General features: G+C 46.4%; 1 protein-coding gene across 1 annotated transcript; it reads right to left on the bottom strand.

The window, feature by feature from the left end:
* Positions 1-5,295: 5,295 nt before the first annotated feature.
* Positions 5,296-26,457, bottom strand: BANF2 (BANF family member 2). Its single transcript, XM_053573732.1, has 3 exons — positions 26,377-26,457; positions 13,535-13,654; positions 5,296-5,453 (listed from the first exon to the last, which is right to left on the bottom strand). Exons 1-3 carry the CDS (start codon positions 26,455-26,457, stop codon positions 5,307-5,309), a joined length of 348 nt encoding a protein of 115 aa, XP_053429707.1. The 3' UTR covers positions 5,296-5,306.
* Positions 26,458-27,156: the final 699 nt, after the last annotated feature.

The following is a 27,156-nucleotide window of genomic DNA, read 5'->3' on the forward strand; positions in this document are numbered from 1 at the left end:
TCAAGTTCTGAAATAGCATCAACTATACAAAATCTCCCTAAAAGAAAAGCCCAGGACCAAATGGCTTTACATCAGAATTCTACTAAACCCTTAGAGAAGAACTACTACCTATATTACTAAACCTCTTCCCAAATATAGAAAAAGAAGGAATATTACCCAACACATTCTACAAAGCAAACATCACCTTGATCCCCAAACCAGGGAAAGACCCAACAAGAAAAGAAAATTATAGACCAATATCACTAATGAATATTGATGCTAAAATACTCAATAAGATCCTAACAAACAGAATCCAACAACACATCAAAAAAATTATACACCACAATCAAGTGGGATTTATCCCAGGGTCTCAAGGCTGTTTCAATATACGTAAATCTATAAATGTAATTCAGCACATAAACAAACTAAAAAATAAGGACTATATGATTCTTTCAATTGATGCAGAAAAAGCTTTTGATAATATCCAGCATCCCTTCATGATCAGAACACTTAAGAAAATTGGTATAGAAGGGACATTTCCTAAACTAATAGAGGCCATCTACATCAAACCCACAGCCAATATCATATTGAATGGAGTTAAATTGAAATCAGTTCCACTTAGATCAGGAACTAGGCAAGGTTGCCCATTGTCTCCATTGCTCTTTAACATTGTAATGGAAGTTTTAGCCATTGTAATCAGGGAAAAAAGGTAATCAAGGGTATCCACATAGGGTCAGAAGAGATCAAACTTTCACTCTTCGCAGATGATATGATCGTATATCTGGAAAACACTAGGGATTCTACTACAAGTTCCCATCGACCCACGAATAGACTAGCAAATTGAGGTACATGTATACCATGGAATATTATGCAGCCTTAAAGAAAGATGGAGACTTTACCTCTTTCATGTTTACATGGATGGAGCTGGAACATATTCTTCTTAGCAAAGTATCTCAGGAATGGAAGAAAAAGTATCCAATGTACTCAGCCCTACTATGAAGCTAAATTATAGCTTTCACATGAAGGCTGTAACCTAACTTATAGCACAAGACTATGAGGAAAGGGCCAAGGAAGGGGAAAGGAAGGGGGAGGTTAGGGTGGAGGAAGAGTAATGGGTGGGGCCACACCTACAGTGCATCTTAGATTGGGTACAGTTGAAACTTACTAAAGGCTGAATACAAATGTCTACATACAATAACTAAGAAAATGCCACGAAGGCTGCATTGAACAGTTTGATGAGAATATTTCAGATTGTATATGAAACCAGCACACTGTACCCCTTGATTGCACTAATGTACATAGCTATGATTTAACAATAAAAAAAAATTAAAAATCTATCAGGGGTGGTGCCTGTGGCTCAAGGAGTTGGGTGCCAGCCCCATATACTGGAGGTGGCAGGTTCAGCTCCAGCCAAAAATAAATAAATAAAATTAAAAATTAAAAAAATCAATCAGGCACAGTAACACATACCTGCAGCCCCAGCCACTTGGGAGGCTGAGGTGGGAACATCATTTGAGCCCTTAAATTTGAATCTTCAGTGAGCTACTATCACACCCCTGCAGTTCAGCCTGGGCAACGAAGTTAGAATCTGTCTCAACAATTCAAGCCTCAAGAGATAAAAAGAGCAAAAATGTAGATGTATCGGACAAACCAATAAAAAGAAAAGAAAACGAAAGAAAAGAAAAGAAAAAATTTGTAGTGAAAAGGTTGACATTAAAAAACAAAACAACAACAAAAATAAAAAAATGAACAACAACAAAAAACAAACAAAAAAGCAGTATATATATCTTGTTGAATATTGTCTGAGCAACAGGTGGTCTTCTGGGGTATGAGATGTTAATCACAATACTGATACGAGTGGAGGCCTCTGCTGATTTCTCAAACCCCATGGGGTGGAGACCCTAAATCTCTCTTCAGCCCTCTTAAAACACACTTTAAACTTCTAAACTTGGCTAAGCAAAAGCTTTCCCAGGAAAGATCTTGTCGCTGGGATCACTGCTGAAGTGGCTATCCACTTACCCAGTGTGCCAAAACCAGTCTCACTTTGCCCCTGAGGGTTAAGGCTTTAAGGTGGCTCAGTCCCTGCCTTTAGGCTGCTCAGTCACTAGGTTACTAGCTCATGCCCAATCTTTGCTCTGTGACCCTAGGGGCGGTGCTTGCCGGGACAGATCTCTAACAATGGCTCCTTGTGGCCCACAGCCGAACACTATTAGCTCTGTCTGGCTCAGCAGCTCGGTCTGGGGCCCTAGACAACACCCACAGTTCTCCGCACTCCTGCCCAAGCTCCCCCAAGGCAGTTTAACTGAGTGCCAAGTCTAAAAACATCGAAACAGTTCACAGGTAAGGCCTTTCCAGTTTGCAGTCTCATTGCTGCTGTACTTACAGCTGTAGGCAGAATTAGACCTATCGAACACACGCAACCACTTGCCAGTTTTCCACTGTCTTTGTCCTCTTGGGGTCCAGAAGTCTCTTGCTGACTCCCTGTGTCGTCAAAGGGATGATTATAGGCAGATCCCACCAGCCAGAGATGCCTGGAGTTTTCTCTCCCCAGACTCACTGTGCCCAGTTGCAGGGAAGCTGTTACTCAGCTGCCATCTTGCTCTCACCTCCTCCCTTTCAGTTTCTGTAATTAGTTTTCTTGAATGCTCTTCCTTGGAGTTACAGCTTGCCGAACTTCTTTCTTGGCTCAGCTCCCTGTCTTTGGCTTCATAGAGTCCGATTCCGTCCAGTTTTTCTTGCTCTGCTCAGGAGCCTCTGACGAGGGTTGCTACCAGTCGGCCATCTTCCCAGAATTCAACATTTGTCTTTTCTTTCTGCTGGGTTCAAATTATTTTCTACTAGCTAATTTGAACTATATAATAGATTATTGTTTACTATAGTCACTCTACTGATTTACCAAGCACTAGGTCTGATTCTGCCTACCTAACTTTCTTTGTTGTAGCTGCGAATCCACCTCTCTTCATCCCTCCCCCCCGCCTCCCTTCTCAGACTCTGGTCACCACCAGAGCTGCCACAAGAGCTGCTTTCTTCACTTCCACTTGGGAATGAGATCATGAGATACTTTTCCTTCTGTGCCTGGCTTATTTCACTTAACAAAATTACATCCAGTTCCATCCATGTTGTTGCAAACGACAGGATTTTGTTCCTTTTCATGGCTGAATAATACTCCGTTGTGTACCTATACCACATTTTCCTTATCCTGTCATCCCTCAGTGGGCCCTTAGGTTGATTCCATTATCTGGCTATTGTGAATAGTAGTGCTGCACATTTTAATATGTAGGGTTTTTAGAGCTATCACATATAAAGCTTTATTCCAGGTGCAAGGCTTTTAATCTTCTTCACACTGGGCAGAAAATACTATCACCATTCTGCAGCTGGGCAGCTGGGCTGAAAGGGTGGCTTTCCACAGGCCTTATAAATAGTGGTGAGGGAGTGGATTCTGTGTTCAAAGCTGGGCCTGTCCTGCCCAACACCACCCATCTGTGGCAGGAGCTAGCTATGCTGCCCCGTCCATCTGCCTGACCTCACAATGTCAGGGCAGGGGCCAGCGGACTCCCAGCTGTCAGGGCCTGCGTTTCTCTGCCTGGCACTTCCTCCTGAGGTTCCTTTTCCCATGCAGTGGGCTCAGAAGCTGAAGAATTACCTTCCAGCAAGCAACCCTCCACCAATAACTGACAAGAGTGGTGTCTGGCTAGCCCAGGGCAGTGTAACTTCAAACCCTTGTTGTAGGCTGGCTCCACGTCCACTCACCTTTACTGGCTGCCTTCCTGCCCTGCCACACATTGCATTGATCTTGCTGCATTTCTTAGGAGCACTTGCCAAATAAACCATTTTCACTTAGACTCCTGTCCCCAGGTCTGCTTCTGGGAGAGCCCAAGGTAAGACAGACCCGTACTGTGTGGCCATCTCTTCCCCCAGTCATCCCTTAGGGTGTAAGTGTCCAGGAAGCCAGGGAAACTCACACCTATTTCCCTGCCTCTCCCATAGCACCTGACCACGCTCACAGCTTGCACGCTCCATACATCCTGATTGAAACAGTCACCGACACCTCCAACTACAGACATCAGGCTGGGTGGAGGGTCCAACCCCTCTCCCTTAGAGACATTTCAGCTCTTGCTTAAGATCCTGGTCAAATCCATGACAACTGATACATGATCTCAGGCAATTCCTATTGCAAATGATCAAAATAACTGTCCTAAGCAGGTGTAGTGGCTCATTCCTGTAATCCTAGCACTCTAGGGAGCTGAGGTAGGAGGATCACTTGAGCTCAGGAGTTTGAGACCAGTCTGAGCAAAAGGAGACCCCATCTCTATTAAAAAATAGAAAACTAGCTGGGCATTGTGGCAGGCACCTGTAGTCCCAGCTACTCAGGAGGCTGAGGCAAGAGGATTACTTGACCCCAAAAGTCTGAGGTTGCTGGGAGCTCTGATACCACAGCACTCTACTCAGGGTGATAGAGGGAGACGCTGTCCCAACAATAACCCCCCCAAACCAAAAACAACTGCCCTGCCAAATAGAAGAAGCTCCCCTGGCAGGGCTGAGGGTACATGTGTGAGCTCAGGGCTCCGTGTGTCCATTAAAATGCCTTTGGGGACCAGTGGGCTAATGTGATCCTACAAGATCATAGCCAGTATCTGAAATAATTTAATTTTTATCTGTTGTCCTTTCTTATCTACCCATGAAAGAGAGTATAGGCCCTAACAGTTACACAGTATCCAGGACTCAGATGTTGGAACAGAATCGGGCAGACTGGATATGCTGGTATCTAGGTTCCCTTCAAATTCGCAGCTGTGAGTTCTCTCCCAAGTGACGGGGAGGCTGAGACTGGGGGGAACTGCAGGAGCAGAGGCCGCAGTAGCCACTCATCATGTTCTGGCTACACCGCACCCTTTACCGTTTTCATTGATCTACCCCACAAGGCAAGGCTATTACCTTCCTGTCCTATTTTACAGACGAGGAAACGAGGCTTAGTGAGGCTAAAGTAGCTCACCCAGGACAATGTGGTGATTGGAGGAGCTGGAATTCACAGCTGCCGGGCTGACTGCGCAAGCAGTTTTCTTTCACCCAGCCTGGGCTGCTTTACCCAGAGGTTCCATAGAACTTCAGTGTGGCACACTTTGGCAGAGCCAGGACATTTTAGACTATAGAGAATGTGTCAGATGTTGCTACACAGCAAACTGTCCCAAACATCAGAGGCTTTACATAGAAATCCTTTATTCCCCTTCACATGTCTGTGAGTCAGCTGGAGGGGTGGCTGATCCAGGCTGGGTGCAGCTGGGCAGTTTGCACCAGGCTGCCCTACTGCCCGGCCGTGGGCTCGCTGGTACCTACAGGAAGCAAGCGCACCACTCCTTGAGACAGTTGGAACTCTGCTGGGCCTCACACTCGGTGGCGCCGCAGCAGTAAATGAGCCACTTCTGAAACTCTGCTTCGTTCTTGTGCATCAGAAGGAACTGTCCCAACAGGATGTAGGCCTGGGGCGGGGGACAAGGCAGGGAGGGAAACAAGAAAGGTTAGGGCAAACTGGCTCAGATGTGCTCTTCCTCCCCGCCCCCACGACTCACGCGACAGTCAATGGAGCAGGGGACCCGTCAGATTCCAGGGAGATGGTCAACCCTGGAGCCCTGACTGGGGCATGAGGACTGGGGACAGGCTCCTGATGAGATGGAAGGCCAAGTTAAATACCCAGTCTCCCAGAGCTGCTGCAGAGGCTGACTGGTCTGGACCGAAGCAAACCCCATCCTCCTCAAACTGTAATGAGCATGGGAATCTCCAGAGTCTGGGATGAGGTTCGAGAGTCCTGCATTTTTTTTTTATTAAGTCATATACACATAGATTATGAATACATTTATGCATATGTGGGGTACAATGTGTTGATTTTTTTATATAATTTGATGTGCTTACATCACAGTAATTAATATAGCTTTCACCTCATTTACTTGATTATTGTGTTAAGACATTTATGTTCTACACTTGATAGATTTGACTTGTACCCTTGCAATATGCTCCATAGGTGTGGTCCTGTCCTTAACCCGCCCTCTATCAAACCTCCCCCCTCCCTTCCCACTCCATTTCTCTCCTTCATCCTGGGCTATAGTTGTGTTCTATTTTTCATAAGAAAGTGAGAGTAAATATATGTTGGTTTCATAAAAGTACTGGATACTTTTCCTCCATTCTTGAGATACTTTACTCAGGAGACTATGTTCCAGGTCCCTCCATGTAAACATAAAAGAGGTAAAGTCTCCATATTTTTTTGCAGTTTTTTTTTTTTTTTTTTTTTTTTTGGCAGAGGCTGGGTTTGAACTCACCACCTCCAGCATATGGGGCCAGCACCCTACTCCTTTGAGCCACCGCCCAAGTCTCCATATTTTTTAAGGCTGCATAGTATTCCATGGTATATATATGCTACAATTTATTAATCCATTCATGGTCCAATGGGCACTCAATAACCAGAATCCACAGAGAATTCAAACTTATTAATAAGAAAAGAATAAGTGATCCCATTTCACTATGGGCAAGAGATCTGAACAGAAGCTTCTCCGAAGAAGACAGGCACATGGTCTACAGACATATGAAAAAATGCTCATCATCTTTAATCATCAGAGATGATCTACCATCTAACTCCAGTAAGAGTAGCCCACATAACAAAATTCCAAAGCTAGTGATGTTGATGTGGATGTGGAGAAAAGGGAACACTTCTCCACTGCTGGTGGGAATGCAAACTAATACATTCCTTTTGGAAAGAAATTTGGAGAACACTCAGGGATCTAAAAATTGACCTGCTGTTGGATCCTGCAATTCCTCTACTAGGAGTATATCCAAAAGACCAAAAATCACTTTGCAAAAAAAGATATTTGCACCAGATTATTCATTGCAGCTCAATTCATAATAGCCAAATCATGGGAGGGTCCTGCATTTTTAACAAATTCCCAGCTGATGCTGGTCCAGGGACAAACATTTTGGGTAGTGGGGCCTCACATAGCCCTGAGGCTCCCTTCGGGCCTTTGGGGCAGTATTTCTCTCTTTCAAACACACACAAGGCAGAGTAAGAGACGCTCCCACCCCACTACCACCTCAACTACTGTTCTCAAGGTTTGGAAACCTCAGCACTGTGAACATTTTGGATGCCTCTGTGTTGAGGGATGTTGAGGGGTCTGTCCTGTGCATTGTGCTAGATTCCAGGAGCACCTCTCTACCCCCCACCCAAAGCAGTGACAATCACAACTATCTCCAAATGCTGCTCAAGGCCACAAGTGTCTCTAACCATAGGGCTGGCAGATGAATGGCATCTTTGCATGGATTTGTTTTTGCAAACCACCAGTGTGATCTCAGGCAAACTCACAAAGCCCGAGTTATTACTAAGAACCTTTAGAACCCAGGTCTCAGTTTCTGTACCTTCCCTAGGCGTATCATGTGAACTGCTCTGCAAATTAAATTACATGAATTAAATGGTAAAGCATTTGAATAAAATGTAGAGTTCTCTTGTGTACTGGGCAATGCAGCTCAGGCGGTCCAGCGGTGTCCACACATGGGAAGAAGAGTTGTCTTGGGCCACACAGTAAACACCCAAACACTCACAAATGCTGATTAGAGAAAAAAGGTTCATGCAGACTTTTCATGATATCTGACAAATGAGCAAAAAAAAGTCCTCACAAAATTAGCATGAGGCCTACAAGCTGCAGTTTGAACACTCCTGGTAAAACTTGCTAAACCTCAGGCTTGGTGCCTGTAGCTCAGCAGCTAGGGCACCGGCCACATACACCGGGGCTGGCGGGTTTGAACCCAGCCCGGGCCTGCCAAACAACAGTCGTACTTTTTTTTTTTTTTTTTGAGACAGAGTCTGACTCTGCCACCCTTGGTAGAGTGCCGTGAGGTCACAGCTCACAGCAATCTCAAACTCTTGGCCTTAAGTCATTCTCTTGCCTCAGCCTCCCAAGTAGCTGGGACTACAGAGCCCACCACAGCGCCCGGCTGTTTTTTGGTTGCAGTTGTCATTGTTCTTTAGCTGGCTCGGGCTGGGTTTGAATCTGCCACCCTTGGTGCATGAGGTGGGCGCCATAACCACTGTGCTACGAGCACCAAGCCCAAAAGTCATATTTTTAAAAAGAGAAGTAAAATAAAAGCTGAATCTCAGTCATAAAATGTACCCAAGCATCAAAGTTCGGAGGTTTTATTTTTAGTCATGATCCAGTTGTTGAAAAGAGAAAAAAGCCAGGATTTCTTGGTGATTTTTGAACTGCTACTTTAATCTTCTTTTTAAAAAAGCAATCTAGTGCTTAGCATGATCTCATTTTACTTTAACTGTATCCTCCCACTTCCAGGGGAGAATTTTACAGAGATGTTTTTAAATCAATGTTTAAGAAAATTAACATCAATTAAGGGTCACTTGAGCCAGCTGCTCTGGGTATAAGAGGTGCCAGGTGAATACAACAGGAACGAAAGACGTACAGCTTTGTCCATGGAGAGAGGACATTAATGATATTAAATTATTATTAATAATAATGTATAGTTAGGGGCTTACACAGAGCTTTGTCTGAGGAGAGAAACAGGAGTGATGATGACAATTAATTGTAAATAGCATTTCCATGGGCCACGTGCTGTTGGAGACACACTATTTTATTATTTTTGCAGTTTTTGGCCAGGGGCGGGTTTGAACCCACCATCTCCAGTATACGGGGCCGGTGCCCTACTCCTTGAGCCACAGGCGCTTCCCTAGAAACATACTTTTTAAATCCACCCTATCCTCATGTGTACTGCCCTTCCCATCCCCCAGGTGGAGTCACCAGGAATCCGAGAGGTCCAGAGACCTGTTTCCCTCTGCACTGTTCTTGCACATCCCACCAGTCCGCAGTCTGTCCTGGAGGCTGACACATCCTCTGCCCGTGTCCAAGGTGGCACTGCCTGCATTACCTGCCTGGTAACAGAAGCCTCCACACCCACACCAGACTCAGCAGCCAGGATGCCTGGGAATGTGCCCCATGGACCTGAGTTAACTGTCCAGGAGTGCTGTAAGGAGAGGGCCTTAGCTTACGGGTTCCTGGCCCCGCTGCCACCTGAAGTTCCCGCTGCAGCTTTCCCTGGCTCCCCACATCTCCCAGCGGGCAGTAGTTGGGCTGCCTTTTCCCCTCTTCCCTGAGGACTTAATCTCGCTCCCCAGGGAAGCTGGAGTTGGGCGCTCCCCTGTTCTCTGGGCTCCAATAAACAAGCCTCTAACCAAGGAGAAGAGAGGCTGGCCCCTTTTCCTCTTTGGGCAGAAGCTTCCTAGGATCCAGCTGCAGGGACCCTGAACAGATGCCCTGAGCTCCCACCACCCAGGACGGGGCCACAGCCAAGTCAGGGAAGCCTTTTCCTTTCCACAGCAGCAAGGTGGGACCTCAAGGGCAGAATTCCCCTCAACTCTAAGTGCAAACAGCCAGGCTCACCCAGGGGTTTGCCCCAAGCAGAGGAGGAACCCCCCTCCAGTTAGCTGTGTCCCTTTCTTGCTAAAGGGCAGCGATTTGCATCTGCACCAGGGGTGAGTTCCCTTGCACATAACTCATGTTGTCACAAGGGGCCTGGCACTCAGAAGAGGCCCCAACTTGACATAATGCTCTGCTACCACATTCAAATTCTTAATAAATCTGTACAAGAGGCCTCACACTTTCATTTTGCAAAGGGCCTTGCAAAGTAGATAGTGAGCCTTGGTCCACGTGCATTAAAATCTTCAGCCCTAATCAAAAAGCGAACAATCCCATCTATCACTGAACAAGAGACATAAACAGAACCTTCTCTGAGGAAGACAGACAATGGCCAATGAACATATGAAAAAATGCTCATTGTCCCTAATCATCAGAGAAATGCAAATCAAAACCTCCCTGAGATATCACTTAACCCCAGTGAGAATAGCCCCCATCACAAAGTCCCAAAGCTGGTGTGGCTGTGGAGATAAGGGAACACTTTTACAATGTTGGGATTGTAAACTAATACAGTCTCTTTGGAAAGAAATATGGAGAATCCTCAAAGAAATCAACATGGACCTCCCATTTGACCTTGCAATCCCATTACTAGGTATCTACCCAAAAGAAATAAAATAAATTTATCATAAGGACATTTGTACTAGACTGTTTATCATAGCTCAATTTACAATCACCAAGACATGGAAACAACCCAAGTGCCCATCAACCCAGGAATGGATTAATAAACTGTGGTATATGTATACCATGGAGTACTATTTAGCAATAAAAACAATGGCTACTTTACATATTTTGTATTTGCCTGTATGGAGTTGGAGTTGGATGATACTTTACTAAGAAGAATGTATACCATAAGAATGGAAAATCAAGTGTCTAATGTACTGAATACTAATATGAAGCCAGTAGATGATCTAATACACACCCACACAAGAGGAAAAACTCAATTCAATTCAAGCTAGGGGAAAGAGGGAGGGGGAGGGAAAGGAGGGAGGGGATTGGTGTGCCCCACCAAATTGGCACAATGTAAGGGTATATGGCCCGCCTCCTGGGTGCAGGACACAACTACAATAGGGACCTCACCTAACAAATGCAAACATTGTAACCTAATCATTTGTACCCTCATATTTAAATCTGAAATTTAAAAAACATCTTCAGTCCTCACATTGATGCCTGGCCTTGTTGAACAAACTGTCCCAGCCTCTCTCTTTCTCAGGCTACTTACACTTGCTCTGCCTAAGTCCCCAGCTCCTTGGCACCTACACCAAATGTACCTCCCATGGCCACAGCACCCTGTGGTGTAAGGAATCCACTTTCTCTGGCTTTCTCACCCTCCCACCCCCCCGTTATTGACTGTTATGCCTTCATGTCTACGATGGCCATGGCAACCCTGCAAACCCAGGATTGCTCAGTCATTTCAGGTTCAAAACCCCGTGTCTTCAGTGGGGGTGCACTGTCCAGTGGTGGTCTTGTCCCTGAACTTCTCCCTGTCTCCCGGGGACACAGTTACACTAAAAAATTATTTATCTGAAATTTGAATTTAACTGGACTCCTTGCTTTGATCTGGCAACCCTCGGGAGAAAAACCTCAAACTTATGGGACTAGCTCCTCGCGTGGCTCTTTGCCTGGCCCAGAAGCTCTGACGCCTGGCCCCATCCATGAACCCACTGTCACCCCCAAACACTTGTTCATCTTATGGGGGCCACATCCAGGTGTCCTCCTGGATCCGCCTATAGGCTCAGCCAGGCCCCAGACCTAATAGAGGGTCTTACAACCACATGTCTTTCTAAGATCCCTCCCTGCCAGGGATCTTGTGTAGTCTGTGACAGTGCAATCCACAGCCATTCTCATCCTCACCGGGGACTTCAGTCAAGGCGGTGACTCCCTGGAACCTCTGTCTCCTTGTCTGCAGAGTGAACAGTGCAACCCTCATCTCAGTCCCAGGTCATGGAAGTTCAAAGCAAAGGATAATGGTGACATCTCCAACATCGGTGCCAGGAATTAGTGGTTCTAGGAATGCCGAGCGGAGCACTGCTCACTGGCCTGCCCAGGAGGCCATAAGCACAAGAGGGACACATCTCCAGGGACTGGGCTGCACATGGGCAGACCCTGCAGCCCTGACTCCATGCGGCAAGTTCTCAGAAGCCTGAAATTTTTCCATTATTCATCCATGTTTTGTCCTAAACCTGCCTCTCATCCCACCTACAATCCTTATTTAAAACATAAACTATTAAAACATACACACATGCGCGCGCGCTCACACACACACAAATGAAGCTGGAAAAGGCAAAACTACCAGGATAGAAAATAAATCAGTGGTTGCCAGGGACTGAGGATGGTGAATATAAAGAAGCACAAGGAAATGAATATTTTGCAGTAATAAGATCCTTCTGTGTCTTGAATGTGGCAGTGGTTAGATGACTATATGCATTTGTCAAAATTTGTAGGACTGTGTACTGAAACAGGTGAAATTTACTTTGCATAAATTATATCTTAACAAAAACATATTTATTTATTTATTTTAGACAGAGTCTTCCTTTGTTGCCCTTGGTAGAGTGCTGTGACATCCTAACTCACAGCAACCTCAAACTCTTGGGCTCAAGTGATTCTCTTGCCTCAGCCTCCCAGGTAGCTGGGACTACAGATGCCCTTCACATCCGGCTATTTTTTAGAGATAGGGTCTTGCTCTTGCCCAGGCTGGTCTTGAACCCATGAACTCAGGCAATCCACCCGCCTCAGCCTCCCAGAGTGCTGAGATTAAAGGTGTGAGCCACCATGCCCAGCCAATAAAAATATTTTTAAATGATGAGTTTAGCTAAACAACAACAAAACCCACAATTATGGGCACCTTAAATCAATAGTGTTTGATGTCAGAATGGTGGCTACCTCTGGGGACAGGGGATGGCATTGCCCAGGAAGAGGCACCCAGAACCATCTGGAACGTTGGAGGGTCCCATGGTAGGATCCGGGCGGTGGGTCCATGAGTGTGCACATACACACAAACCCATTGAGCTGAACTCTTCTTATCAATGTACATTCCCCTAGGTAAGCTACATCATAATAAAAAATAACAACTGTTTATTTTAAAAAATAATTTTTAATTTAAAATATCTCATTGAGGAAATAATCCTCTCTCCTGTATCTGGGAGGAAGTAATCACATTTACCTCAAAGGTGGAGTTCCAGTTCCTGACAATACCTCTTATTAGATATTAAATTGGTAGATTGGGGCGATAGTCAGAATATTTAACAACTAGTGCTGAACAGGGGGTCAGTCAGAAAAAAATAAGTGCAATAGTTCAGATTCTAGCATAAACCAAACATCATGAGCCACGTGTGCAGCAGCTCTCAGCCTCTCTGGGTGCTTTTGTGACATCTTCCTGCCTGGAGGTGTAGACTGACTTGGAAACCAAAAGGAATTAATAGCAACAGCCCTAGCTGGTGCCTTGCTGACGGGGTTTACATGCTGGGCATGAACTCCCGGCCTCCTTTGTCTGTTCCCACTGTCTTTGGACTCTCTTTGGAACTGTCTCCCATTCTCTCCTGAGATCCCAAGATTCTCTTTTTCTTATCTGAAAAGAATGTTCAGGTTCCACTGGCTAACTTTAAGGCCACTTTTGGGCTGGGAATGATATCTTAGAATAACTCACTTCCCCTTTCCGTGGTGTAGACTCCAGCCTGTGGTTTCTCCACCTGCCATTGCCAGGCTGGGGCCCCGAGAGGAGAAAGCAAGACTCCTTGGGTCCCTTTGTGGGGGAGGGGTGCATGCCCACACCACCCACCCTGACAGCTCTGCACTGGCTGGCCCGCTTCCATCCACCCCTGAGTGTTTGAACACTGAGCGAATCATGCCCAGCCCAGCTGCTCTGAGGTGAAGCAAGTTTATTTGCTCACATCTATGGGTCCTTGAGGCTGCCCAAGAGTGTGGGGTCAGTAGGACAGAAGCATGTGGCATCCTGCCAAGTGGCAGCTTTGCTCTCTGATGGCCCTTCATGGGGACACATGGCAGGAGCTGCCATCTGGCAGGACTAGAGGAAGAGGGGTTGGAGAGAGAAGTAAAAACAACAAAAAACAAACAAACAAACAAAAAAATAAAAACCTAATTACCTTGTTGAAACCTTTAGTGATCAAATTGATGGCAAGCTCATGGCTGATCCCATCCACCCAGCTGACATCCTTTTCTCCAATGGGTTCTGAGAGGAAAGCCCGCAGCCTGGGAGTCAGCTCCTGCAACAGCCGCAGGGAGGAACAAGAATTAGCAGGTGCCTGACAGCTCACAGTGTGAATGGGACATTAACAACTCCCTCAGCCCACTGAAGGACTGGGGAGGCAGATGGCAGAATTCCTGCCACCATCCAGTATTTCCTGGGAACTATGACATTCCAGGCATGCCGGCCTGTGTGGAAGGCCTTGACACATCCATTCCCACCTGGATGGACAAAGAGAAGCTTGATCACGGCCACAGACAGGTCAAATAAATCACGCTGAGTTAACATGAAGTTAACATTAACTGCAGTGGGTTCCTTTCCAATTCTTCCCACCCTCAATGCTTAAAGCAACAGCTTGCTTCTCGAACTAATTAACCTACCTTCTCTCTTAACAACTCAGTCCTTCTGTCATACTTTTATTTTAGCGTCCATCACGCTCTGTAATAGTTGGTTGTTTGTTGCAAGTAACAGAAAACTCTTCAAACTGTCTCCAACAGTAAGGAAGACAAAATTCTGTCATAAGGAAGACTCTCCTGTAATTCCTAAGCCTGGGGTGAGGATAGGTAGGCACAGTCAGGCTCACAGCTCCATTTCTCAGGGTCCTTCCAGTTTTCTGTTGGCTTTGGTCTTGGCTGGAGAGATGGCAGTGTGATGGTCGGTCCAGCACTTGTCTGACCCAACAAGTCCATCCCCAAAGAAGGAAGAGCGAAATCTGGTCTCAGAAGTTCCAAGCAGATGCCTACATGGTGTCAGCAGTGAGCTGAAGTTCAGCTCTAAGCCCTGGTCTTAGGTCTGGGAGAAGAGTCGGCTTTCTCTGAACTACACAGGCTGTGAGTTCGGGTATAGTTACCTGAACAAATTCAGGATTATTATCCAGAGAAGGGGAGGTGAGCATGGAGGCATCAACCTAATGTCCCACTGTGGTTCACCTCTTTAGCTACTTAACATCCATACACTCTCCTTCCCTTACATAATCATCAGAAACATCCATTCTTGGCTAAAGTAGGCTCATCCCCTTCTCTCAGAGCAGTCCTGTGATTCAACCAGTTCCTGGATTCAGATTCAAAATCTTTTGGGGGTGGGGTGGGATACAGCATGTTCTCCAAAATGTCTGCTAATCGCTACTCATAGTCCGGTGACCAATGAACTAATTCTGAAGTTCACCATCCACAGAGCCAGCAATGCCGGTAAAAACAAAAACAGCCAAGGATATTGGCAATAGAATTTCCATTTGGAGAAGAGGAGACTGGAAAACGCATCCAGTCGACATTGGTTAACAGCACACACAGCATCTCACCAGGTCAACAGCACACACAGTATCTCACCAGGCGGAAACATGAGGGTTTTCTCCCCTGGTGGTGAAGCAAGAGTCTTGGCCAGACAAAACAGCGCTCCCAATTCTGGGTTTGGGTGTATCTTCCTTGTCCTCCACCTTGTCAACATCTGAGCAGGCATGGAGTTGATAATGTCTCAGGAGAGTCACTGTTTTAGCACCTCACTTCCTGTGGGTACAAGTTTAGGGATGGGGCCAAGTATGGTGGCTCGTGCCTGTAATCCCAGCACTCTGGGAACCCGAGGCTTGTGGATTGCTTAAGCTCACAAGTTCAAGACTAGCCTAAGCCAGAGTGAGACCCTGTCTTTACTAAAAATTGAAAAACTAGCGGGGCATTGTGGTGGGTGCCCTGTAGTCCAAGCTACCTGGGAGGCTGAGGCAGGAGGATCGCTTGAGCCCAGGAGTTTGAGGTTGCCATGAGTTATGACACCACCACATTCTAGCCTGGGGAATAGAGTGAGACTTGGTCTTAAACAAACCAAAAATCAAGTTCAGGGATGGTCCTGAGGGATGGGCAATCTCAAGCCATCACGGCCACATTCTTTACCAAGTCCATTAAGAATTTAGTGTTTCTGGGCGGCGCCTGTGGCTCAGTCAGTAAGGCGCTGGCCCCATATACCGAGGGTGGCGGGTTCAAACCCGGCCCCGGCCAAACTGCAACCAAAAAATAGCCGGGCGTTGTGGTGGGTGCCTGTAGTCCCAGCTACTCGGGAGGCTGAGGCAGGAGAATCGCTTAGGCCCAGGAGTTGGAGGTTGCTGTGAGCTGTGTGAGGCCACGGCACTCTACCAAGGGCCATAAAGTGAGACTCTGTCTCTACAAAAAAAAAAAAAAAAAATTTAGTGTTTCTTCAATTCAAGGCCGTGGGCTAGAGATCTCAGGTCAGGTTCCTTGAGCTGGTGACTGGCCTTTCCGCCTCGCCCTCAGCCCTGCTGCTCCGATTTGTGTCATCTCCATTCATCTCTGACGTGGTCTCACCCTTGTTCCCTGCCCCCCAGCTGTCTCCCAGCTGTCTCCTCACAAGTCAAGAATCCCCTTTACCAAGCTTGACGTCCTTAAGACAAGAAGCTTGGGTGAGACCTGGGAGTTGGGGATAATGTCTTGTCTGGGCTCCAGTCTTTCCTCCAACAGTGTTACCCACTTGTTGCCTTTGCCAGATAAATCAGCTCCGCCAATCCAGGACTTATCAGTTTCCATCACTTAAGATTGCAGGCCAAAGGCACAAAGGATCTCACTTGGCAAAGTTGTATTTTCGTCCCTCTCCGCTTTCAATTGGGCTACTTTTCCCTTAAATTGGGGTCTTCTAAGACCTTAACAAACATTGCCAGAGGTAGGCAATATCCTGAACATTTTCTAGAAGATCTCCAGATGCCATGGGCTCCATAAACATCAGGTCTGTATCACTGTGGAAAACAGCTGTTTTGCTGACAAAGGATCACATCTTCCTAGTTTAACACAGACAACTTGCTACCAATCCACATTTAAGGTTTGTTCATCGTAGCATCCCCTTCCCAGTACCAGATTCTGTGTCAGTTTGGAGTGTGTATAATGTAAGTTAGAAAAAAATGATCCAGTTTAAAGTGGCTTATACAATCGGGAAGTTTTATCTGCACATGCTGCTGGAAAGTCCAGAGGTGCACCAGGTGCGGTCTGATCAAGCCTCCAGCCTGATTTCCTGGCAGCTCTCCTGACTCGGCCTTCCCCTGTGGACTGCTCTGCCCTCACCTGAACTCCTTGGTAGAAATCAGTGGGCCATAGCGTGGGCTGGTATTGCTTTTGCAAGTCACACCTCCTCCAAAGGAACAGAGAGCTCTCTTTCCCTAAAGGCCCCCCAAAATGCCTTCTCTGGTCCCAATTGTAATATGCCAGCCCCTAAAACAACAATGGCCCGATATGTGTGTTCTACCTCTGGGCTCAACAATGGACTCAGTTGCCCTCAAAGCTCATGGACTATAGGGGCAGGAGTGGAGATAGCTACTTGGAGATAGCTACTCCATATGCTGATACAGGACCACGTTTGAAGGGAAACCCAGTATCCACTACGTATGTCCCAGCAGACATGAGGCTCCAAGAGCTGCCACTGCCATCAAATGGCCTTTCCTCCCCAACCACCCCCAGGCCCAGTGTCTAGTTCTATGTCTGTCACACGGTAAGCACTTGATGGCATGAATGATCAAATGTGTTTATCTCCCTATTCTCCTCCCGATCTTTCTGTAAAGGTGAACTCTCTTGTAAGCCTTCTGGCATTAAACGACTTCAGATGAGCTACACTCTCCAGGGCACTTATTTTACAGTTGGGGGCTCCTAAAAAAAGTTGTCTGATGAGTCAGCAGATTCTAGGAAGGGAAACATAAGGCAAGAGAGGTTGTTCAGGGTCCCCGGACTGTGTGGGCCTCAAAAACGCAGATGTGGAGACATCATTATAGGGAGGTCATTGATCTCTCTCCCTGGCGCTAAACAGGAACATCTCTCTTCATCTCTCAAAATACGTTTCATAAATACAAAATGGTGTTTAATTCCACCATTAACGGCGAACTCCTCAGCTCTCGTGGTTTTGTGGGACAATGAATTGGGGTTGATGGCTTTTTTCTCAGCAAGTTGGGCTGGAGAAGAGTCTAGAAATTCTGAAAGTCTCAGGAGCTGAATGGACTTTGCTGAGGGAAAATTCCACTCACTATCCATGCTAGCCATCTGTTAAGTTAAACACCTCTGCTGGTTAAATCTTCTAAGAATAAATGGAAACTACAACATTGTTATCAATGCAGTAATAGCATCAGACACAGGTAATGATTAGCAACACGTTGTGTTTGCTTTTCTCACACTCCCATCTTACTTTGATCCTTGAAACACCTCTGGAGGGATGAGGAATGATTTTTAGCCCTCCTGGGATCAGAATAAAAGGTCTTTGCATTCTTCAGGATGCCTTTGGCTGTAAGAGCAATGCTCAACTGTGGGCTATTTGGCCCCCTAGGGAGCATTTGTCAATGCCTGGAGACACTTTTTTTTTTTAATCACCAGTTGGGGAGTGGGAAGAGCTATTGGCATCTAGTGTGCAAAGGTAAGGGAGCCTGCATAAGACCGTCCCCACAGCAAAGAATCATCTAGCCCAAGTGTCAGCAGTGTCAAGGCTGAGAAACACTGGGCTACAAGTAATAGAACAACCTGTCTCTCGTGGTCTTAAACAATAAATCCATTTCTATTCTTATATAACCAGAGATCCGTTGATGAGGTGGACCCAGGATTGTAGCAGTCACTGGCTCTGTTATCCCAAACTGCCCCTAAGGTCCCAAGACGCCTACAAAATTTGCTTCAGTCTCATCCCAATAAGAAAACTTCCTAGGAACTTCCAAGGGAAGGAGAAGCCATTTCTCCCTGGGTGTACTTAAGGGCCGCAACCTTCCCCAGAAACTGTCCAGCGGGACCTCTTTTGGTTTCATTGACCGGAACCAAACCAGATGTGGACAGGGGACTGGGACCGCCCCCCACAGGGAGGTGTGGATGAGGCCAGCCTTCCTGCAGCATGTGGCTGCTCTGTGATCCGGGTTCTGCAGGAAGTGAGGAAGGAAAGGCGGAAGAGAGGGTGCTGATGCTGGGCAGGGAAGTGCTGTGTGCTAAGCCCTGGCCTGATATTCAGTGCACGTCACAACCACAGCTCAAAGCCTAGTGTGTGCGCAACCCCCTGGGAGTTCTGGTTTAAAAATGCAGGTCCCGATGCAGTGGGTCTGGGCAGGGCCTCAGATGCTGCACATCTGACCAGCTCCAAGGAGATGCCAACACTAGTGGCCCCCACACATCACACTTTGTCACTCTAGCCATTACATGTACCACTTACAAATATACCATCATGACCAATTTTAAGCATACGATCCGTAGTGTTAAGTAGGTTACCATTGCAATGCAACCAGGACTCTTCCCATCTTGCAAAACTGAAAGCCCACACCAGTAAACATGGCTCTCTGTGCTTCCCCACCCCGCCAGCCCCTGGCACCCCCCCCACCCCCCCATTCTACTCTCATGAACTTGACTGTTCTGGGCACCTCTACCCTATTGGTCCCGCTGTGCCTGGTTTATATCGTATTTCATGTCCTTGAGGTTCATGGCCTGTCTCAGCACCCCCTCCCTTTTTCAGTCTGCATTTTGTTTACTCTTCATCTGTCTCTAGACATTTGGGTTGCTCCCACCTTTTAGCTATTGTGAACAATGCTGCTACGGACAAATACCTTTTCAAGACCCTGCCTGCAATTCTTTGGGGCATACACCCAGAGAAGAAATTCCTGGGGCACGTGGTAATTTTATTTTTAATATTTTGAGGAATCACCATACTTTTTTTTTTCTGAACCACGGTACCACTGCCACTTATTCTTAAAACTTCACAGCCCAGTAGACTCACACAGGGTGATGTGCAAAGCACTTATGCTTGGGTCCCTCCTCCAGAGTTTTTTTAAAGTTCCCTAAGTGGTGCCAGTATGCTGCAGGGTTGGGGAACAACCACTTCGCTGTCATTTGCTTCTTCCTCATGTTCTGAGCTGATGTGCTGGGGTGACAGGGTTCCAGCTAAGTGGGACTTGACGGTGAGGTCTGTAGCGTCTGCACCGCGATATGACCTGTACTCACAGCTCCCAGGCAGTGTCCCCCCCAGTCACCAGCCTCATTGGGTCCCTGTCCTCATTAGCCATCAACTGGAAGGTTTAAACATGACCCCGATGGCTTTGAAGTCAGACGACTTCAGAACAGGTAGACCTCAATAACAACACACTCCTTTTTTTTTCTTAAATTAAAAAAAGGGATCTTTACTTCAAAGGAAGCTTTACCTGGAGTCCCTTTATATAAAATAGATCAAAGCAGAATCACTGTTGACTTGGGAACAAGGGGAGGGCACCAGAGATCCTGATGGATATATGGAGCCATCCCCATGCCCCCGCCCTCCCCCGCACCTCTCCCAAGTCCCTCTCTAACCAAGCCCTAACCCCTCACTTCATCCATAAGAAAACAGAGGCCTAATAGCTCTCCATCTCCCAGGGAGGGAGCCCCTCTCCTAAGGCGGTGCCTGTGCTGAGTGAGATTCAGGGCTGGCTGTGTTATGTCACAGTGAACCCTCAGCCACATGACAGAACTAGGCAGACACCTCAATGTAATCCCTCCCTGCAAAAGTTCCTGTTGTACAGGGATTCTCCTAATTTCTGTATTTTATTTTGAACCACTTGAGGAGGACACAGTGGCAGGAAGTGGCCTCAGTCAATTGTGGTTTCAGATACTTAAAGAGTCACCTGTTTAAATAAGGAATAAAGGAGTCAATGGAATTTAATCCTGATTCCCAAAGGAACGCCTGCCCAGAGGCAAGTATTGGACCTTATTTAAAGGTCATTTTGAAAAGCTTTACGAGGAAGTAATCACAAATATGCCCCTATCAGATAAATGGGGTGGGGGACTGTCCTAATGCATGTCCACACAGATGCGTATTTGGGGCTTGGAATGCAATTTCCAGTGGGGACATTATACAAGAATTCAAAATGACATCTCTCAATAACCACCATTGGCTGGAAGTGAAATTGTTACTCTGAAACTATACAAGTTGATAGTTTCTCCCATTCAAACATGATTGTTTTCTTGAAAAGGGAATTTTAAAAATGCAATATCTCTAAATATATGATTGTTATTATTATTATTATTATTAGAGATAGAGTCTCACTTTTTTTTTTTTTGAGACAGATCCTCAAGCTGTCACCCTGGGTGGAGTACCATGACATCACAGCTCACAGCAACCTCAAACTCCTGGGCTCAAGCGATTCTCCTGCCTCCGCCTCCCAAGTAGCTGGGACCACAGGTGCCCACCACAACACCCAGCCACTTTTTGGTTGGAGCCGTCATTGTTGTTTGGCAGGCCCAGGCTGGATTCGAATCCTCCAGCTCAGGTGTATGTGGCTGGTGCCTTAGCTGCTTGAGCCACAGGCGCTGAGCCTGTTTTTTTTGTTTGTTTGTTTGTTTGTTTGTTTTTCAGTTTTTGGCTGGGGCTGGGTTTAAACCCACCACCTCCGGCATATGGGGCCAGCATCCTACTCCTTTGAGCCACAGGCACTGCCTGAGACAGAGTCTCACTTTGTTGCACCTCGGTGCTGTGGTGTCATAGCTCACAGCAAACTCTAACTTTTGGGCTCAAATGATTCTCTTGCCTCAGCCTCCCAGGTAGTTGGGACTACAGGTGCCTGCCACAATGCCCAGCTATTTTTCAAGGTGGGGTCTCAATCTGGCTCATGCTGGTCTTGAACCTGTGAGCTCAGGCAATCCACCCACTTCAGCCTCCCAGAGTGCTGAGATTACAGGTGTGAGCCACTGCACCTGTAATAATAATAAATATATTATTTTATGTAACATGTGATTTGACATGTGTGTAATTAAATTATGCAATTAGATGGTGTATTTATAATACTCTTTTATCTATATCCTTAAAATATATATGTATCCAAATGGCCAAGAAACATTTTGGGGGGATTTTCTTGCTGGGCAAATGAGAGATTATCTTAGTTCATGCTTGCTTTATATTTGGACACATATGGTATTGCTTATCCCAGGGAACAGAGATGTTAATATCTAAATTGCATGTTTTATCCTTATCTATTATTGAAGATGATAACAGGAGTATTATAGGGGAATTATGCACCGGTAGGAACCATTTTGAGAATGGTGCTACCCACATTTTGGTCTATAAAAATAACCCATAAGATGTATTTCTTTGGGAATTTTATTATTATTATTATTTTTTGGCCAGGGCTGGGTTTAAACCCGCCACCTCCAGCATATGAGGCCGGCGCTTTACTCCTTTGAGCCACAGGCGCCACCCTTCTTTGGGAATTTTAATGCCAAGGAAAAAGTACCTTTCAAAATTGGTATATTTCTACCTTGATGATAAAAAGAATTAGCAAACATTGTATTTCCCTTTTAACTCCGCCTGCTAGGAAGTTTGCACTAAGCGTGATGACTGCGTAGAGAAAGCAGGCGGGTTAACACCCCCTTCACTTTGTAGTTATATTTGCTTCTTTTTGTCATTGCCTTCGTTTTCTTTCTACCTTTCTTTGAAAGCTGAGATTCATGAATTCAAAGTACTCTCTGGAGAATATAAATATCTCCTAAGTCAAGCAGATTCATGGGAAAACTCAGGATCCACTCCTATGCCCTCAAAACATTACAGCCTTGTGGTGTTTCCTAGAGACGCCATCTCTACCAAAAAGATTTAAATTTTTTTAAAAAAGCTTAAAAATATATACTTAGCCAGGTATGGTACTGCATGCCTGTAGTCCCAACTACTTGGGAGGCAAGGGAGAAGGATCGCTTCAGCTCAGGAGTTTGAGGTTACAGTGAGCAAGGTTGCACCACTGTACTCCAGCCGGGGTGGCAGAACAAGACTCTACCTGAAAAACAAAAAAATGGTAACCTTCCTGTGACAGTGAGGTCTGGCGCTGAGGCACCCTTTTCCTTTAAGCTGTTAAAGATCTGTGGAGACTCTGTAAGGCTCACTTCTACATTAGAAGGATGAATACTTTCCCTTTTGGGCAGAAGTTTATAACCTTAAGAACTTCCAAAGGTGCCGGGCACAGTGACTCATGCTTGTAATCCTAGCCCTCTGGAGAGGGCTTGATTGGATTGGGGATGATCGCTTGAGCCCAGGAGTTCAAGATCAGCCTGAGCAAGTGTGAGATCCCATCACCACTAAAAAAGAAAAATTAGCCAGGTGTGGGCACCTGTAGTCCCAGCTACTCAGGAGGCTGAGGATTGCTTGAGCCCAAAGAGTTTGCAGTTGCTGTGAGCTATGATGCCACAGCACTCTACTCAGGATGACTGAGTGAGATTCTGTGTCAAAAAAAAAAAAAGAACTCCAAAGGGTTCCAGTTTGTAAAGTCAACACAGGAACTACTTTTCAGGGTACACCACGCTCACCACAGTTTCCTGAGGCTCGCATGTGACCCTTCATCACCTTCCCAAGCCACTTGAGTTATTTCCTCTAGGAGGATTGCTTAGTTGGTGGGACCTGAGGCTGCTCCTGGTTGTTTTTGCCACCACTGGTGGAGAGCCCACCTGAGACAGAAGCTCTGGATCTAGCCAGGCCTGAAGGCATCTACTCTGGGGCTTTTCAATTGCATCTGTCAAAAAAAACCAAAATAGGCATTTTTGCTTAATTTAGTTTAAATGTGGCTTATGTCACTTATAACAAAGAGTCCTGACCTAACAGACCTCCAACATTCACACATTCCCTTACTCCTTCTGCAAGCGTATCCAGAGCACCTAGTATACACCAAGCACTACACCAGGCACAAAAGCTTCTCCACTCCCCCCAGGGAGCTGGATCAGTCCCACGGTTAGGCATCAGGAATGGAAGAAGTCATTTTCCAATGACCAGTAACACTCATTGTTCAAAAATAAGGGTAATATTTGCCTTCCTTGCCCTTAGCTCTAATCCTACAACGGTGAACAAGATCTTTTATTTCACTTTGATGGTTCTCTAGCATATGACGATTTAATGAAAGATCTTTTTCTTGATGGGCCTACAAGTGATGAATAACCAAATAAATTCAGCAACTCCTCAGACCTTCACTGAGCGCCTTGAGTTAAGTCTATGAATCCACAGGACAAGGCGTTCTCCAGATGCCACTCCCAGAGAAAACGTCATTGGCCCATTGCAGGACACACCACGGGGGCACTAGCTGTAAGGGGGACATTTCCGAAGGCAAAGGCTCACCTCTTCAGAGAAGTAGGAAGGAGAGGGCCGGTCGACTTCATGGGATCCAGACTCTACTTACAGGGCAATCTGGGTCTGAAGTCTCCTACTAACACCTGCTGGAGGGGCTGAGTGGGGTCAGGAAACCTGAGTCTGATCTCAGCTCTGTCCATGACCAGCTAAGTGAGGTGGGGCAAGTCACCTCCGTTTCATGTTTATAAAATCAGTGTTAAATTAGCCAGGCTCATCATTCTGTACTCTTTGTTTTGTCTTTGTGCAATTGCAGACTTTAGATGGTACAAAACTCATACAGGTCCACAATTCGTATTCTACCACTTTTCAGATTTAAAAAGCTCTGAAATCTATAAGTTCTTTTGTGGGGGAAGGGCAGGAGGACTTAATCTGGCAGCAAACCCTGGCCTGAACCGACACGAGGCTATTTATAATCTTTATTATCCCACTTAGCGTGAATATTTATACATTTCATCACAGGAATATTAATGTGCTTGTTTACAGGGTGCCGAGCCAGACGCTACTAGGAATGTCTGTAATATACAGCATAGAGAGCACATTGCTTTTCTAAACAAATGTTTTTAATCTGAATTCCCTAAAAGTCCTAGCCCTAGTAGTTTTGAGCAAGGTGTGTATAAAGTCACCATACCAGCCAATTTGTGATGATCCACAAAAGAAGTCACTTGTCTCCCCAGCTTTTTTGTCCACCTTTTTTGTCCCAGGACTCTGCCTCCCAAGCACCTTCTTATAAAACTCTATCTAGGCTGGACATCCTTGTCTGACAGTGGTTCCAGTTGGGACTATTTCTCGTTGCCTCTTCCCTTCATGAAAATATCCCCTTCCCTTTGGTGGCAGCCATCGCTCAGTGGGTAGGACACTGGCCACATACACCCAGGTTGGCAGGTTCAAACCCCACTCAGAACAGCCAAACAGCAATGACAACTGCAACAACAACAACAAAAAAATAGCTAGGTGTTGGGGAGGGCACCTTACAGTTCCAGCTACTTGGGAGACTGAGGCAAGAGAATTGCTTCAGCCCAAAGTTTGAAGTTGCTGTAAGCTATGATACCAAGTGTGCCATAGTAAGGCTTTGTCTCAAAAAAAAAAAAAAAAAAAACAGAAAAAGAAAAGAAAAGGAAAAGAAAAAGAAAAAGAAAATATTCCCTTCCCTTTGGGGCTCTATTCTCTGCAAAGGATCAGGAGCAGTTTTAGTAAAATAAGTCGTGCAGAGAACAGATGAGGGTATTAGTTTACCCTCTGAGTACAAGACATCTGCTTTTGTAATAGGTGTAAAGTTGTTCTCTTTTTATTTTTCATTGTGGTAAAATACACAACATAAAATTTGCCATCTTATCCATTTTTAAGTGCACAATTCAGTAATGTAAAGCATCATATAGTCACACCGTATTACCGCTACACTCCAAAATTTTTTTATACTCCCCTCGGCCCCGACGTCCACCATTCTATGTTCCGTTTTATGAATGTGACTACTCTAGATGGCTCATTTAAGCAGAAATATATGACATTTGTCCTTTTGTGACTGGATTATTTCACTCAGCATAATGTCTTCAAGTTCATCCATGTTGTAGCCTGTGATAAAATCTTCTGAAGCCTGAAGGGCATCCTACTGTGTGTACACACCACGTTCTGCTCATCCACCATCCGGGGCGCTTGGCTTTCTCCCACCTTCTGGCCTCTGTGAACATGGGTGCACCGTCACAAATACATGTTGAAACCTCTTTATTTACACCCCTTGTGGGCACAGCATTTTGATCCCTCCTCTCTCTGCCATTATGGCCCCAGAGAGAAGGGGAAATAATGTTGACTTGGAAAGGAGTTTCCATGGAAGAAAGAAAGAAACGGAGGGCGGCGCCTGTGGCTCAAGGAGTAGGGCGCTGGTCCCATATACCGGAGGTGGCGGGTTCAAACCCAACCCTGGCCAAAAAACCACAAAAAAAAAAGAAAGAAAGAAACGGAGATCTATCTTTGCTGCCCCACAGATTCTAGCAAGATGAAGGAGAAAGCTCGCCTCATTATCCACACCACCAGGGGAGGTGGAAGAGAAAGGATGAATGTTTAGCAGGTAGATAAGTGGCGCAGGAGGCCTGGCCTTCCCTGCTTGGACAAAGGTCTGGAAATGAGCAGACACGCAGGATTCTAGAGGATGGGACTGCACCAGGAATGGGGCGGGATCAGGAATGTTGGCCAGGCTGTGGAACCGTGCCTGCAACCTAGTGGCCTGTCTCCCTGGGCCTGCCAAGAGATGACAGCTCCAGGGTCATTCCCAAAGTGTTCTGGGCAGCTGTGCAGCAGCAGTGAACGGTAGCTAGACATGTAAGCCTGAGGCAGTACCTTTGGGTTTGTGCAGCAAAAATCTCACCAGTCCAGGACAAGAAGGACAGAAGATGCTTTAAGAGGAGATGGGTGAGCCAAAGCCTGGAGTCAAGAGGAAGAGGCCCTCTAAGTGGGGACCACACGACCTCAGACAAATACCAGGCCATAGATTGCAGCAATGGGGCAAAGATATCCATAAAGACCAAAAGAGGCTTGTCACCCCTTCATGGCAGGGAGCAGACCAGAGCAGCCACACTGCCACAAGGATGGGGACATCATCCAGCTGACTCCTCAAGTATGCAAAGTGCCCTCATCCCACTGCCTTGAAGACACAGTAAGTGCCTGTCACCCCACATTCACATTTGCTGGCAGCTGCTGACTCTCTGGGGAGGGCTGTGGAGAGGCAGAGCGGTCCTTCAGGACTGTTGGTGCCATGCCTGGGCCCCCTGGGTCAGCCAGTTACCCAGCTGCTAGCAACAGGGTGGTTTTCCCAGGAGTATCCTTGTGCTGTGGGAGCTGCCACGCCTGGAACACCTGGGCAGTTTCCAGGCCAACCCCCCTGCCTGAGGGCGGCTAATGGCCTACAGATGTGAACTAACAGCAAGCTTATATCTTTGTCTCAAGGTAGGGCCAACTCCCAGGCCCCTCCAGAGTCCACACTGGGTCAGGCAGAAGCTGATTCCACTCGGCCTGTCCTCTTGCCTGGTGAAGCCACGTACACCCAAATCCTGGTCTCAGGCTCTGCTTCCAGGGAACCCCAAACCAAGGCTAGTTTGTGTGTCCCTGTACCCTCCTGGATGGAGGCACTCAAGAGTAAAGAAGTGTATTTCCTTCGCACATGTAAATGTAGTGCGAGTGAGTCTGTGATTGACTCCACTCGTAGTTTAGTGGTTTACATCTACAGGAAATGTGACTCCCGGGACTTCACAGGCCCTGAATTAGGCCTCAGGAGAGACCCCCTGGGCAGTGGCCACTCTGCCCCTTGGCCACAGGGAGGACAGGCAGGGATTGCATGCTGATCTCTAACACAGACCTCACAAGAGGCTTGTTCTCAGATCCCCCACGACTAGAGTTGCCAGATTCAGGAAACAAAAATACAAGATGCCTAGTTAAATATGAATTTCAGATCAACAC

The sequence above is a fragment of the Nycticebus coucang genome, chromosome 21 (genome assembly GCF_027406575.1).
Source record: "Nycticebus coucang isolate mNycCou1 chromosome 21, mNycCou1.pri, whole genome shotgun sequence".
In the NCBI taxonomy this organism is placed as follows: domain Eukaryota; kingdom Metazoa; phylum Chordata; class Mammalia; order Primates; family Lorisidae; genus Nycticebus; species Nycticebus coucang.